Genomic DNA, 16,248 nt, shown 5'->3' on the forward strand with positions numbered 1-16,248 from the left:
TAAAAAACTACTCAGAGAGAGCATCCATTCTCATAATTTCTGTCTTTCATCTTACACTACCAGGAAGCTTTTACCTAAACCTTTGCACGTACAGAAACTGGAATACAATTAACACTCCATTATCCATGAGATGATTATGTAAATTGTGGGTTAGGCAGGGTCAGGTTTTTTTACCGAAACATTGCTGGCTTCCACAAAGTACAGTTCTGCTTCTCTAAGACCCTACACTTACTATCTGTCTCTCTTGTAAGGCTGACCTTGTTCCCCCATAAAAAGCAATCAAAAATTTTATATTCTAAAATTTTATATTCCATTATTTACATTATCGTTTCTCCCCCATCTACATTATCTTTTCCCTCCCCCAGTTAGTACTCTGGATAGCATAGAATTGAGTAAACAAGAACTTGATTTTAAAATAGTTTGATTTTAAAATCCTCTGGAGCTCCCTATTACTTAAAACAGCACTTCATTTCAAACTCTTGACAAACATTTTTGTTCCTAATTATTTAATAAGCTGTTGGTGACCCCAGTTGAAAACTTTTCGTACTTTCAAATTCCCCCTCACCAACTTGTCTTTCCTCACAAAACAGGAGCACCAAGAGAGCTGGTATTCCAGCTGTTGAGGGGTTCCCTTGACAGACCAGACTGGTATGACTGAGCTGATGGAACCTTCAGGTTATAAACCAGGGCTATTCATGGCTTTTGAGCTTTGGGAATACCACAGGTGCAGTGGGGGAAGATGTAGTTTAGTTTTGCATGGGAACAGGATGAAAAATAAGATAAAGGATGTCAGCAAAACAGAGTTCTTGTCCTCTCACCACTCACACTACTCAGCAAACATTCCATCCATGGATTTCAAGCAACTGGAAGAAAAAGCACAATGACGTTTGTCCAAGTTTAACTCAAGTTAACAGAACAGCAGAATGTATAACAAACAACATCCACAGCAGCATTTACAGACAATATCTATTTTATAAAAACTTTTTCAAGATCAACACAGTAACAAGCTTCTTAGTGTTTCACTAAGCACGTAAGTCTGTAAAAATGGCTGAATGCATTTGGAGAAACATGAAGCTTCAAAAGAGAGGTAAGAGATGAGAAAAACTACCAGGTCAAAACACAACTTTAAATCTGATATTAAACTGTAGGAAAAAACCTGACACCTTTCAATCCACCCCAAAAAACCACTGTTAACTCGCATTAAGTTCATACCTCCCATTTTGAACATACCAAGGTGTCAGTAAAAAGTATACATAACACCGATATTGTTCAGTCATTGACATAGCTACAAAAGCAGTAGATTCTTGCAAAGAATCCAGTCCATGTACTGTGTATGACTGCAGCTTTGGTGAAAAGTTCAAGTCAGGCATTTTTCTAATTAAAAACAACAGAAGACATAGAAAAGCAGAAAGATAAAGTGGCTTGACAGACACCAAAGATAAGATCAGCGGACAAAAAGCAGAGTTACTGCTCAAATCCTGGCTCTGTGTCTAATAAGTTAAATCTCAACTGCATCATTTACAACCTGTCCCTTCTGTCTTTGCTACTTAATAACTCCCAAATGCATTTGGCTTACATGGCAACGTCCCTTGTGGTTGCTTCTTGCTGTTGATTTTGCCTTTTTTTTTTTTTTTAAATTAAGGAGAATTTCAGCAATCTCAGGTTCAATTATATCAATGACTGTAAATGCAGAATACTCTCCTCAGTAAAAAATTCACTGTAAGGATAGAACTCAATGGCATTTTGAGCAAACTTAAGCCTGGTATCACCTCTAAATGCTTCTTCGCCACATTTGGGGAGGCACATGGGGAACCAGATTGGAGAATCACTCCAGCTGGAAACTACATAACGAAATTATACCGATTATTTTCAGCCACAGCATTTTCTTGACTTAGCTTACTGCCTGGCTGCTAAAAAACTGTTTCTCCTGCCAAGGGGTATGAGAAAACAAGGACAAACGCAATAACGAAAGCAACATCTTTTCTTCCTGTGGCAGCAACAGCTTATGCCACTGTAAAGTATTTGTGTAGTCATGAATTTAAAAAGGTATGGCATTCGTTCCTACCTAGACAAACCTTTCTCTGGCTGTGAACTAACCTGTTTGCTAAATGATTCATTCTCAAGAAAAGCTTTGTTATTTATTTTTTTAATAAAACAATTTCACAGTGTTTCGGTAGACAATGCGACTGTGCACAAATGAACTGGCAGAGCAGGGGGCACCTTTTTGAGAGAAAGAGTTCATTTTAAAGCAAATCTACTGCCAACAAACTAACCAGTCTTGGAAAAGATCTTAGCTCAAAGAGGACAGAGATTCTCAAATAAAGGTTTTGTAAAACAAACAAAAAAATATACATATATTTTTAAATTAAGCTTTAAATTTTAGAAAGTGATGTTGTTTTGCCAGGATTTTGTACCCCCCCACTTCATCCCGTCTTCACTACCCTTTTTTCTTTCCTTTCAGAGTCAACCCCAAAATATGAATGATGCAAGTGGAGAAACAAGAATAAACACTCTAGGAAGTTTGAAATGAAACATTTAATTTACTTTTAATTTATTGTATTTTAATCACTGAAGAAACTGGTATATGTCAGCCACTGATGATGCACTGTAATTAACACATCAAACTATGTCAATTTGGTTACTGTTACTCATAACTTAGATGTTCACAGTCAAGGATCTACACTGGCTTTTAAAGAAGAGTTTTGGAGTGAAAAGTTTCTTGTAGAAGTAAATAGTTACTACTGCACCCTTGTGTGAGATTTATATGCCAGGTGGCAGGTCGTGACACCTCTTCAAGTTCAATTTATGCTTCTCAAAGCCTTAGAAATGTTGTTGGAGCCACCAGGAATTTGCCTACAGAGCCAACTCCAGCTCCAAAGATTACTGCTCTGGTTATGCAGAGACACCAATTTAAATTTGAGTACTTTTTAAGTGTTAGCTCTTGCTATAAAGTGTTTGTGGGCATTCCTGGCCTCAAATCAAACATCCTAGGCACTAAGCAGCACTGGATATATTAATTACATTGCTTCAGAGTTTTATAAATTGATTTTACCACCCTCTATAAACACCTATCTGTACAGTCATTTTGCAAATAAAGATGCCAAAGGGTTTCTCTAGCTCTAGATTACGAGGGGTTCAGGATATCACAAGAGTTATTTCTGCTATGTCAACAACACTGATCAATCAAGCTGACTTCCTTGCACTACCTAAACATTCCACAATTAAAAAGAAAGGGAAGAAATACCTGTGTGGAACAGCCAGTCTTGAAATGGCTTTTCTTTCTAGTCAGCAGTTCCAACACCAGCACAACTGTGACTGCAGCCAAAATCCTCTGCAACTAGTCAGGTCTTGCAGATCCACACCTTCCTAACTTCCTAATGCTCAGCTCTGTGAGCTTAAGACAAGTCACTAATAACTATAACACATGGTAATGGAAAAACAGAGCACATCGCTTCTGTTGCCACTGCTCATCCTGTTGGCCAAAAACAGGTATGCAATTAGGCAAGCAGAACAGGCACGTGCATATTAAGGAAGCTTAAGAAATGTAAAACAGTGGCTAACACCTCACTCTGAATAAAGCACCATGCCATGAGACAATCCCTACTATATAATCTGCCCTGAGGAGGGGAAGGAAGCAGATTTTTCCTCTTCCCCTCCCAAGTTAGCATTAAAAAATGTGCTCATCTCTGACACAAAACCAGACCAAACCCAACCCACACAGAAATTCCTGCTAGTACTTCTGCTCATCCCTCCTCTTCAACAAGTTATACCAAGAGATTCACCTTCTTTGTCAAGACAGATAGCTCACCAAAAAGAAAACCCAATTCACCAAACAGGTTACCCTCTCTAAGCTATGCCTTGGCACAACAATTGCATTAAAACATTAGAAAGTGGCCAGTGTGTAAAGCACGATGACATTCAGCAAAACACTCTCGAATTTCAGTGAATGCCAAATTTAACTATTCCTTCAGAACCTTTTTACGAGCAGTAACTTACTGGACATCAAGGCACAGGGTCGACTGCCAACAGCAAAGAGCAATACCTTCACCTAACTTGCAAACAGCAATCCACATCAAAATAACACAAACTAAGTGTATTTCAAAAGCACACTGGGATCACTCATACCGGTAAGTCCACGCTGACATCTGTCCCGTCCAGCAGCGCCACTCGGCAGGTGATGATGGATTTGGCGTCCCCGGCTGCCGGGATGTGGGTTGCAGCCCTTTGGGCCTCTCTCAGCCTTTCCTTCTCCGCATGCTTCCGCATGGACCGGCGTCCCAGCGTGCGGCGGAAAAAGCTCAGCATCTTTGCTACAAAATCCAACCGAGAAAATGAACAGGGTGAAGTTTTTTACAGAAGAAAAAGCCTAAAAACAAAAGAAAAACTAACCGATCTCAAACCCAACCAAGAAAAAAAAAAAAAAAAAAAAGCCTGCAATAAAGTTCTTAGAAAATCCCAGACTTTGATAAAGAAACGCCAAGAATCAAACAGATTTTCACTTTTAAACATCTCTTAAACACAGTTCTTGGCTGTGAAAGTCTTGGAAAAAAAACCCAGCTTAGAACTTTGAAGACGGCTGGGTGAGTTTTTGGGAGTACACGAAACTACGTGTAAGGTGAAAAAACCAGCGATCGCGCAGATCACCTACTGTTCTCTGCAATCTTTCAGCAATACAAACGCCACGGCGCGCTTCTCCCACACGGAGATCCTGCACGGCTGGGAGGCGACTCAGCACTACACACCGCCGGCTCCCTTCCCGGCTCACAGCTCCAGCTCTCCCACGGAAAACAGGCGGTAAGCGACCCTTCCCCTCAGAGCCGCGCTCCCAGCTCTCCGTGCACCAACGGCTCCGGCAGGAGGGCGAGCGCCCCTCGGGCACGGCGCTTCCCGTGGCGCTGCCGGGCTCGGCCGGAGTGTGCGGGGAGCCAGCCCCGAGCCCCGGCCCCGCCGGCCGCCCTTACATAACGCCCGGCCCCGCGGCCCCGCTCCGGCCCCGCCTGCCGGCTCACCTGCGGCCGGCGGGAGCGTCCCCGCGCGGCTCCTCCGGGCCCGGGGCGGTGAGGGAGCCCCGGGAGGGGCCGGGCCGCGGACATGGCGGAGCGTCGTGGGAGGCCCTTAAACGGGCAGCGACGCGCCGGCCATTTCCTCCCCCCGCGCTCACTCACCTGGCGGCTCCCCTGGCCGCGCTCTCCCGCTCGGTGGCGGCGCGGAGATGAAGGCGGAGGGCGGCGGGAAGGGACGGCGGCAGCCGGACGGGAGAAGGAACGCTCAGCTTCCCGCCGCGCGGGAGCCCATCGCCCCTTTAACGGGGCGGGGCCCGGTGGAGAAGGGGCGCCCCCCCTCCCGTGCCAGGTGGTTTCGCCCGGCGGAGGGGCCGCCGCGGGGGGTGGGGGGGCGCGGCGCCGACCACGTGCTGCCCGAGGGGGGGCGCAGCGCGGAGGCCGGAGCGGCCCGATGGGGCGGCCTCGGGGGCGGGGCAGCCCTGGGGATTGAGCCTTCGGGACGCGTTTCAGGTTATTTCCCAAAAGTTCCGGAGTTTTTGCTAATGCGGCGTGGAGGTTTCCCCTCTGTGGTTTGGCTAGGACTGTGACCAGCCCTCGGCTGCCCAGCGGTAACTGGAACCTTTAGGCAAATACGTGCTTGAACCATAAAATTTGTAAGAAAACCTTATCTTCAAACAGTGCCTGAAAGAGCAGCGGTAGCAGTGTATTAAATCAAGCACTGTTAATATTTATACACTGAAGTAAGGCTGCGAGTACAAAATGAAGTCTGTATGTTAAAGTTTAAATGCAGACCTGTGCCGGTGTCCCGCGCTTCCACCGCTTTTCGTACGCGTCTCTCCAGCCCTGGGACGAGCCCCGCTCCTCGGCAGCAATTACAGAGGGCTGCACTTTACTGAGCTTTTTTTAGTACATAAATATTTGTGTCCAAGTCAGTATTTGAGGAAAACCTCAGGAGAGGCAATATAAACTCTCCCTGCGTAATGCCAGCTAAAAGTGACAAAGCTCGGAGTAAAGGAGCTCCAGACACCCACAAAATCCTAGGGTAACTGGGAATCCAGCCTACCCAATAGCCTGGGAAAGCAGATTCTTGGGCTAAAGATAACACGTTTTTTGTGCTCCGCTCTGAATCGCGGGCTGACACCCGGTCAGTCCTTGCCAGGCAGTGGAATTGGCATAATGAAACCCACATTAATAGCTCAGCTCCACTGCCTGTATATACATCGAGTTCCCTTCATGTCATTTACTGAAATGGGGGGAAAAACTAAGAAGTCTGACAGGTAGTTGCCTACCATTTGGTGACGAAGTAACAGGTTGACAACCACTCCTGCCGCTGGGAGGAGCAGGGCGAGCTTTAAGGTGAGATTCACATTCACGTGCCTGTTTATTTATTAAGAAAGGTGAATTACAAAACGGGGGGAATTTAGATATTTACTTTTTATCAGAGGAACAGGGACTTGCTTGCTCTCTGTAGCTTGTAATGAAATACCTGTGGGAGCTTGCTATAAAGTTCCCAAAGAAACCATACAAAATCTTACTATATTTAACATGGAAAAATAAATTATCTTGAGGGTTTGCAGATATCTGATGAATTCTCAGATCAACTAACCAATGGTTTGCATATTGGATGCTTAGTTTATAGTGGAGATCTGACAGGTAAATGGGAGTCTCCTGGTTATTAAGTCTACACCAATTCACATTCTCCTATATGACAAAGAATTGTGGAGAATTCCCTGATTCTTGAACATTGTCCCTAAATGTTCTAACCATCTTCAACTATTCCTCAAACTGAGCTTCCTTCCACTTTTTCACAAGCTCCCATGTTGGCACAAAGATTTTATCCTTCCTGTAGCTACAGTGACACAAAAGCTTAGTTGCTCATTTTTGCAATTTCTACTTCACACCACCCTCTTGCTACTCTTCCTGTAATTACAATTGCTTCCTTGCTATTTGCGAGATACAGTATGAGTATGTACAGTACACATTCAGCTGTGTAACCTGTCACTTGCCTTATATCCAGTCTTCCTATTCCAGTTTAATCTCCTCCTATTGAAAAGCCTCTTCTTACATCTGTTTTCCTCCTTAAAGTGCTTTCCCACTAGTTTATATTTTTGTACTTCAAATCCTGCCCTCACTTTAAAGTCCTGTATTTTTCAGTGGAATCAGGAACATATAGGGGTCTCAGACACTCATCCCTCCTGAGAATTTTGTCTTTCCTCCTAAGCCCTTTCATTATCTTTACCTGCTTTTGTTTTGAACATCCCCTCACTTTTTGGCAGCAAATATTTGATCACAAGCTTCCATCTGGAATTTTTGTTCTTCACATCAGTGTTCATCATACCCTCAGCTTTTTGATCAGATTATCATCTCTACTGAACACCATCTCCAATACACTCACTGTATAAAATGTAATTTAGAAGTTATATATTGTTCCATTAGAGCAAATCTTGCAGTATTTATATATTTTCAGGCGAAAATTTGGGCTGATGCCTTACCCAAGCAACTTAATTCCTGAAAATTTGCAACCTCTTCTAATGCACAATCCATAGGGGTGTGTTTATGTCATACAATGTCAAGAAGGAAAATACAAGGTGAATATTATCTGGTACCGGAGACATATAAATGTGGCACAGCAAAACCGTGGGTACAGTAGCAAGAAAACTGGAAAAAAAAATTAAACTTTAAATTACTAAAGCACATCTTTATTTTGCAATTAAACAATTAAGATCCACAAGTAAACTATATATATATTTTCAAGTCTGTACCTAGACAACTATTTGTCAACTGAAATTAAATATATCCACAAAATATGCATAACAGCATTTTTTCACATAATAGAATGAAATTTTTACTTAAGACTAAAACAAGACTTGTTAAATGTTAATTAGCATATTTATCCTGGGAACTGCTGGTTTTCGGTAGAAGTTAGTGTATAATTTTAATGGCAAGAATTTTATCAAAATGAAGACAAATACATAAGGCCCTTTAAAGCATACAGTAGCTGCAGTGACAAAAGCTGAATTTATTTTCACATTGTCCAGTGTTGACCAATTTCAAGTTTCCATCGTTTTCCATCAACCGCCCTGGCTGCTTAGCCAAGATGGTGCATTTAGGTTGTTGGTTTGTTTTTTCCCTCCCCCTCATGTGCTTTTAAACAAATTTATAGGCAGAAGTCTACTTATGGGAAGAGCCTTTGCATCCCCCCAGTATTAATAAAGATACACAAGAGTTAGTCTAAACAATGCAAGAGCTGTTCAACTCTGAGATGATTTACTCCACACTTGCAGTCCATCATTCAGCAGAATGAAACTGAGATGAAATTTGACAACTGAAATCCACAGCTGGAAATGCAAATTACCAGAAGTAACTGGCAAAAATATTGCCACCATCTGATTGTTAATAATTATCAAAATAATACTCTTCCCTTTGTATTTACACATTGTATAGCACCTGTTACAGAAAAAAACCCAAACCTTACACAAACAGCCCTGCCAAATTGACTGGTTAAAATGGGATCACTGGTAAATGAAGCAAACCAAATGGAAAACAAATCTGGATACACTGGATAAGATAAAACCTTCACTCTCTTACCTTAATTTTCCTGTAAGATTATTATGGGTTGTTACTGTGGTGCCCTGATGTACGAGATAATTGCAGTGGATCATTTATAGTCTAGTCCTTGTGGATATATTCTAGTCAAAGAACAAAACAGCTTAACATAAACTGTTTAACCCTTTCACTCATGTCTCAGGCCCCTGGCCTAGGTGCAAAAGGGTGACAACTTCCTTAAACTTTGTTGTGCATTATCTTTAGTTATCAAAATTCAAATAAGTTAAAAAAAAAAAAAGAAATACTGATTTCCAGGTAATTGATCTAATGTTAAAAATAATGCTTAGCAGAAACATTTACAGTAAACGTAGCTGATTTGCAGCTAGCTGAGAGAGATCACATACATTTACAAGTACCCTGTAAATTTCTATTTTCATCTTTTTTTTTCCTTTTCTGCTTTTTTCCCAAATGCAGGCTTCATATTCATATTAAGACAGGAAAATTGAGATGATAGAATTATCTTATTAATATCTATTTTCTGAAAATCCCTCAGAAACACAAGAACAATCAACAAGAAATAGCTGGAACAACAGAAAGCATTTGTACCAGGGTGTAGTCCAAATAATCTCTGTGCAGAAACCCATTAAGCATCTCTCTCCATACCCAATTTATTTTGTCCAATAGTTCAGTCAGTAGTAAGCATGAGATAAAGTGCTACTATTCAAACATCAAAACACTTTGAAAAAAATTATCCTTCAAAATGTGTAAGCTCGCTAAATATGAAATACCACAACCAACAAGCTGCCAGCCAGTCTGTAAACCACCATTCTTGCTACAGCAGACTAGAATCAGATATTTTAGTGGCTTTTGAAAATGAGGCTACTAATCAAAATGTCTAAATTTTTTAAATTGAATATTTCAGCTTTTTTATTTAAAGAAAGTCATTAATCTGCCCTCTTTACCACTGAGATCTCAGTGAACAAATATGCCAAAGCCAATAGCCAGAACTTAGAGCTTATGCACCAGATCACAATTTGTAGCAGAAGCCCTATGAAAAGATAGACACCTGTGGGAGTAACAAGCACAGAGGTAAAATCAGTGAAAAGGAATTGGCCTACTTTGCAGACTTCTAAACAATCAAGTGACTAAGTGCAGTGGGATAACGGAGACTGGACAGAACAGTTACACTGAAACAAACCAACCATTTCCTCCTTCTAACAGCTTCCCAATCACCACTAATTATAAATCCCTGCATATTCATGCAAGATCCACAGGTAATCAATGAGTATGTTTTTACCAAATCTTAATACAGGATCCTAGCACTAGAAGTAGCAATGGAAAAATACTTCTTCAGTCTCAAGACAAAAGATGGGTACACTAAAATTGGCAAATACACCCAACCCAGCCAACTGGGGACCTGAGATATGAGCTACAAAAACACTGCAACTGATATTAGAGGACACCATTCTTCAACTTGGTGGAAGTCCAAATATGTAAAATTTTCATGTGGACCATAACCAAATCACTCCTTGTATCCTCAGGGCTGAGGGGCTTGCTGTTTGCTGGCATAGTGGCTCTACAGTCAAAACAACAGCATATAAACTGGACACCCTTCTTTTGCTTGGACATTGGTGGATCTGTAGAGCTTTCCATGCTCATGCTAATTCCCTGAGCCACCAAACATCACCCACATACCTGCACACACACTGCATAAGCATAAAAATATCACATAATTTAGCTCCACAGCATACCTGGAGCTCCAGCATCTCCATGCCAGACCTTCCCTTCGTCCCATTTCCCTGGGCAGCGCAGCTGCAGAACATCTGCTGCATCTTGGCCCTTCCACAGGTACCATGAAGCTTTTTGGAAGGTCTCCACAGAAAGTTGCCAGCTGCACAAGTTCCATAACAACCTCCTCATGTTCCTTAATGTCCCAACTGCTTTCTCACCCTTTCTTTACTAGATGGTGTGCCAGACTGTAATCAGATATTCTAGAAGTGTTATTGCTTTATCTATATGACATATAAGCTTTTGAGATTTAACAAACAAATGTGGAAGAAATGTCAGCTAGCATTAAATCTAGTGAGAAAAAGACCCAGGCATTCTCTTTTGCATAACTGGGAGAGAATAGATAAAAATAAAATGCATAAAAGCAGTGTTTTACTGTGTAAGACCTACAAGTGATTGAAAATACCAAAATGCTTCCAAATTCAGGATAAATTAAATTTTCAGCCTTCAGTTACCTGGGATATCTAATGCAGTATTTCTCAAGGTGGACTGGCTGACAGTCTGTAGGTGGTTTATTAAACAATACCTGTATCTTATTTCATATTTAGCAAAAATAAAAAAATGCTCCCAAAAAACACTCAAAGCCCCCACTAGAGCCCCTTGTCTTCCTACTAAAATAACCCCTCAAATCCATTTTAAACAAGAGATGGTAGTGGTAGTTTTCAATCTGAACCTAAAAGTAAAAAACAAAAATCTTAACATTTTACATTGGCACAAAATTGTCTTAATATTGCTCTTATTTACAATGAAAACTACTTATTCTTTTTTCTTTAACTGGATTTGTATCATGGAAGTGTTAGAAACATACTCTTTCCCACACCCACCCAACATTTTTCCTAATCAAATGGTATGAAAATAATTATTCATAAAATCCAACAGTCATAACACCAATCACATATAGGTCTATAAGTCATTATGTCTGAAAGATACATTCATGTTTTGTACAGCATGAAACATACAAAAACTTCTTTAAAAAACTCTTAAGGATGATACAGATCTTCATAACCCAAAGTAAAATATTAAGCAGTTTTGCTTTTTTTGGCCATATAAAAAATATTTTAAAGGCCATTTATACCACATCAGGTAGAAAAATTTAAATTACTTGATTTATGGTGCAGAAAGGCTTCAGTGCTATTCTCTTTCCCAAGCAGTTTTTGGTTACCTTCATCCTGGCTTTGGAGAAGCCAAAAGCCACTGAGTCGCTGATGGCCAATTATGAATAGGTACTTAGTTTCAATTTTTTCCCCAGTGCAGCTAGTTAATAAACTACAAGTCAGTGCAGAGGAAAATTCTGAAGAGACTTATTATTATTGTCTGTGTTTGTAATCAAAACAGTGATGACAGATGACCAATACACATCCCACACTAAATTGTGGTATAAATGGGACTTTTGAACTCGAACTGCTCTGGCAATTTTACATAAGAATATTTAAATATGTGACATACCAATGCTATATAATGCTGCTATAACCTCCATTTCTGATTTCCCCCAGAATAACAGGGCAAATGCTATTTTTGTTTACAACTTAACTATGAAGAAAATTTCTTTCAGAATAATGGATTAATTATTTTACTTTTTGGACATTAAGTGCAGAGTTCAATATAACCTTCTAACTAGCCAGCAACTCAGCTAATAACTTCATCATATGGAAGTTAAAGAACTATAAAAAAGAATTTTTATTTGTTGCAAGTGGCTTAAAATATAACTGAGATTAAAGCTACCATATTACTCTTTCAGTTCAGTTCAGATCCAGAGATTCTTGTAAAATTTATTTTTCACTGAGGGATAACATTGACTTGAGCATCAAATCTAGAAATATAAGTAACAGGGCCACAGCCCTCCTAATATTATTTTGTTTTCTAAAAATATTTAAAACTCTATCTTCCATTTGGCATTGTACTTCTTGTTCATTACTAAGTCATAAGCCAGGATTTCATGTTTCCTGAATCCCTTTTCATTTAATAGTTCATAGCTGATCTGTTTCAAATGTCCATAGAACAAAGTATATTATATAATATAATTTTTCAATAGTTAAAAATTATTTAGTGTAGAACTTTGCATTTTAATTCTATGCTATATATATAGCTTACAACAAAATTAAATGGATAAACATTTTCAGGAAACCAATACAATAAATTAAAACTTTTAAATAGAGGGCACAAAGTTATGTTGTCACAGGGCAGTCAAATAAGTGACTGGTTTTTCCTTACAGTATATTACACTGGGTACCTTGCTTCTGACTTGGTTTCTCCTATACTAGAAAAATATTAAAAAACAGGGACACTTATGCATCTTTAGAATGAGCTCAGATACTGTATCAGACAGACAATTCTTACAAATCTTCTACCTACTTAAATAAGAAGCAACTCATACCAACTGGAACAATTTTCCACAAGCATAACAGAAGGCGATTGGGGTCATTATGAAATTAAGTTCTGGGATAACTTCATAGTGTTCTCCTCCCTTCTCCCCTCCAAGCAAATAAAAGAAAATAAAAGGCAGACCTGTACGAACATGGCTTGAAATCAACTAAGAGGGCTTAACAAGTTAGTTAGAAGGTAATGGAATTAAATCACATCTGATTGTAAATTCAACTTAATTATCAGTGCTATTAAAGAGTTATGTCTAATCGAGTAAAACAGCTATTCTCAATAAAAGGATAAAACCAGGTATCAGCTTCTAATGACCTACCAGCATTTTGCAGTAAGATGCTAGTAAGTTACTAGTTGGAAGGAATGAAGGAATGTGTCAGATTTTTGATATAATTACAGCACAGCAGCATAAAATGCTCATTCATTAAGTTGGCAGAGGTGCTTCTGCTACAGAGAGTAGCACACAGGTACTTGTATAATGAAAGAAGGAATGGCCCCTTGTGGTAACATATTCCAAGCACCAAGGGCCATTTTAAAAATCTGAATCCATTAAGATAAATATGACAGGACAACACCACCCCATGGAATCATGAGTGCCTTTCACTGGATGTACGCTGTAAGTCTCAAGGCACTTAAGGGGTTAAGACAAAATGCATGCACTAGCTCCCATCACATAATCTGAAGTCACACAAATCAGAATACACCAGTGTATGACACACAAGCTGTGCCGAAGAAATGCTGTTTAATTATATGTTTTTATTTTAAAGTTTTTATTGTTATTATTTTGTACAAGATGCTGGTAAGTGGGCATTATGCAGCTACTGCTGGGTTAACAGATGCCAGCTCTCCTCTAACAACCAGCTGGTCTCTAGTAAGGGTGTAGGACAAAGTGTGCTGCATCAGTAGGCAGTGTGTATCTATCTAGTATTGGCAATATTGCTAATGTTGTAAAAAACAAAACTGTGAGAGTCTGTATATAGTAAATAAACCTAGCACTGGAAAAAGACCATGGCTTAGTGTATTTTTTAATTTGTTTTTCATTTTAAGAGACATGGGTGTAAAACAGAGTGAAATAATTCCAAGCCTTGTTTGTAGCAATTCAACCAGAAGCGCAGTATATGGCACTACAATAAAATATCGTCGATTACCCTGAACACAATTAGTTCTTTCAGTTTATGGTTTGTTCGGAGCAAATCACGAAAATAAAGTCTTCAAACAGATGAAGGTTAGAAGAGTTTCAGAGACTGATTTTGTTTCAACGTAAAGTGCAACAGTGCTGAAGTTTTCAAAGTCCTTTGTCAATTCTTTGCTGTACTTCACTATCATTTCCTGCAAGCAGTATTATGGCACAAAGAATGTTGCCAGTTCATGATAGAGGACAGGATTCCTCAATTGATATCATAGGTTTTTTGCTCTTTACTTATGCAGTGATGCTTGTAAAGGTTTAATAAATCCTTCTTCATACACCTTCAAAATAGCTTCACATACAAATCTGTACTGACTCTGAAAAGAAAAGCAGATTCAGTAAATTGAAAAGAATTGCAATTGAAAAATGTCATTTGGAAACAGAAAAGGCCTCTAAGATTTCCCCACCCCATTCTCTTGACAGGCCAAGAACTGTGTTTCAAAATTAGTTTAGGAAGCATAATACAAAAGGAGCTTTAGATGAGAGCATTTTGTTTCTCAACAGAAGAATAGGATGAAAGGCACTTTGAAATATATACGAAAGTCATACCCAAAACCCCAGTATTATTATTACATCACCTATTTAGTAATTTTCTGCTCTTTATTTCCTTGCTGAAATGTCACTGACCTGAGGTTTCCATGCCCTTGGATTTAGAAGCCATAGTTTCAAAGCACTTTTTCATACTTACATTAACTCAGGCATGTTACTGGCACCTCCCTGTCAGAATCTGATTTAAAAGAAATGTTTCATGTTTTAAAAACCCAGACCTCCTGTTTCTTAACATTATATAATGTCTAACTCTTCAAGGCATCAAAGTCTAGCACCTGCATACACAGAGGTGACTAAGAGTTTGTTTTATTTAAATAACAGTTTAAAAAACTGACAGTAATCAAATTAGACTATAATGAAAACAAACTGAAATGAATGGAAAGTGCCACAACTCACACTGCATCCTGCACAATGTGTCTACGCTGGTTAGACCTCCAGCACAGCTGCACTGTCAGTGTTGTGGAACAGCCCCCTCTATGCAGCAGTCAGTGATGCCAGAGCTTAAGGGATTAACATATGACCATACGTAGCAGTAGAGCCGTTATTTGCTGTCCTGTCCCGTCTATGTGGAACAGTTCATTTCCCTGCACTGGTGCAAAATCTGCGTTGGCCCCCGAGGGCGGCGGAGCTGGCCGTGCACAGCGCCCCCCCGGCGCGCACGAGCCGCGCTCCTTTGGCAGGAGGAGGAACGGGAACGGCGGACGGACACGAAACCTTAAAAAACCCCACACAACTCCTTTGTCAGACCTTCTCACTCTGATGCACTAAACACCTGCTTTTCACTGAATCTTGAAATATTTTGTTTTCTAAGAAAAATGAGGATACCAGATTATATTGGGCACATAATTTGAAAAAAGGCAGTTAGAACCCTTTACTAATAACACTTTCTCCCCCTCTACATAGGTTAGAGAGCTATCCATCCTGAAGAACTATCACAAACAGCAAGAGCCATCCTTTGCTATTTTTCATTTATCATCACCTTTCTCATCCTTCCTGTGCTACCTGAATACAACAACTTTTTAGTGAAACATGAGTACTGGAACATGAATTCAGCAGCACTGAATGACTGATGAACTAGAAATGGAGACAAATACTTTTTGTCAGCCTTAATACTCTCTGAAGAACAAAAAAGTTTTATTCAAATTTTATTAGAGGAACAGCAGCAGGGACATGAAAATTACTACAGTAACTACCTTCAAGTAAGTTTGAGTCGATACTGGATCTAGTGCCTTTTCTCCTTCAAGATGCCTTCTCTCTAAATGTTGTGTACTGTGAGTAAAACTGCACCAATTACTCATGATTACTCTTTCAAAATAAAAAAACAAACCTGGAACTATCCAATGTTTGGAACAACCAAAAATCTAAGGGTTTTTTTTTTTTTTTTTTTCTGAAAGACAACACAACTCAACCTTTTCACCCTTTTTAGGTACTTTCTAAAAATGTAAAAACAAACTGCTCTTTGTTATATTGCTCTATAAGCAATACCTGACTGATAAAATAATAAGTTTCTAAATTTGTTCTAAAACTCTTATAAGTCTGAAATATAATACATTAACTATGTCACAAAACCCAAACATTACAGGTGCACGAAAAATTCTGGTATCTTAAAGTAAATCAAATGCCAGGAAAGCCCCAAAAGAATCCTTTAGCAAGTTACTATTCTTAGACTAAGTGTACTTAGGATTGCTTTGATGCATCTCACATGAGATTTAATTGAACTGATTTTTACAAATCTTATTTCTTTGATAATTTCCCTTTCAGTCATTAACAGAGTGTAATTGAGGCTTGTTTCCATTACAACTA

The 16,248-nt window shown here is 39.6% G+C and overlaps 2 protein-coding genes and 1 long non-coding RNA gene across 8 annotated transcripts in view; 1 reads left to right on the plus strand and 2 right to left on the minus strand.

Annotated features, from left to right (window-relative positions):
- Positions 1-5,011, minus strand: part of EPB41L5 (erythrocyte membrane protein band 4.1 like 5) — a 53,365-nt gene extending 48,354 nt beyond the window's left edge. For 2 of the 3 annotated variants that reach the window (XM_085584964.1, XM_021526143.3), the window contains exons 1-2: positions 4,649-5,011; positions 4,126-4,310 (exon numbers count right to left, since the gene is read on the minus strand). In XM_085584964.1, coding sequence (XP_085441090.1) covers positions 4,126-4,305 — 180 coding nt within the window. In that variant the 5' untranslated portion in view covers positions 4,306-4,310; positions 4,649-5,011. The other variant, XM_085584965.1, reaches the window with a different exon arrangement.
- LOC146766886 (uncharacterized) lies at positions 4,655-15,786 on the plus strand. The gene is made up of 2 exons (XR_014956710.1): positions 4,655-4,794; positions 15,349-15,786. It is a non-coding gene; the product is annotated as an uncharacterized LOC146766886 (long non-coding RNA).
- The window catches only part of PTPN4 (protein tyrosine phosphatase non-receptor type 4), a 109,053-nt gene continuing 100,484 nt past the window's right edge, over positions 7,680-16,248 (minus strand). For all 4 annotated transcript variants that reach the window (XM_021526146.4, XM_085584962.1, XM_085584963.1 and 1 more), the window contains one exon: positions 7,680-14,213. In XM_021526146.4, coding sequence (XP_021381821.3) covers positions 14,127-14,213 — 87 coding nt within the window. In that variant the 3' untranslated portion in view covers positions 7,680-14,126. The remainder of the gene's footprint in view (positions 14,214-16,248) is intronic.

The sequence above is a fragment of the Lonchura striata genome, chromosome 7 (genome assembly GCF_050655825.1).
Source record: "Lonchura striata isolate lonStrDom1 chromosome 7, ASM5065582v1, whole genome shotgun sequence".
In the NCBI taxonomy this organism is placed as follows: Eukaryota; Metazoa; Chordata; class Aves; order Passeriformes; family Estrildidae; genus Lonchura; species Lonchura striata.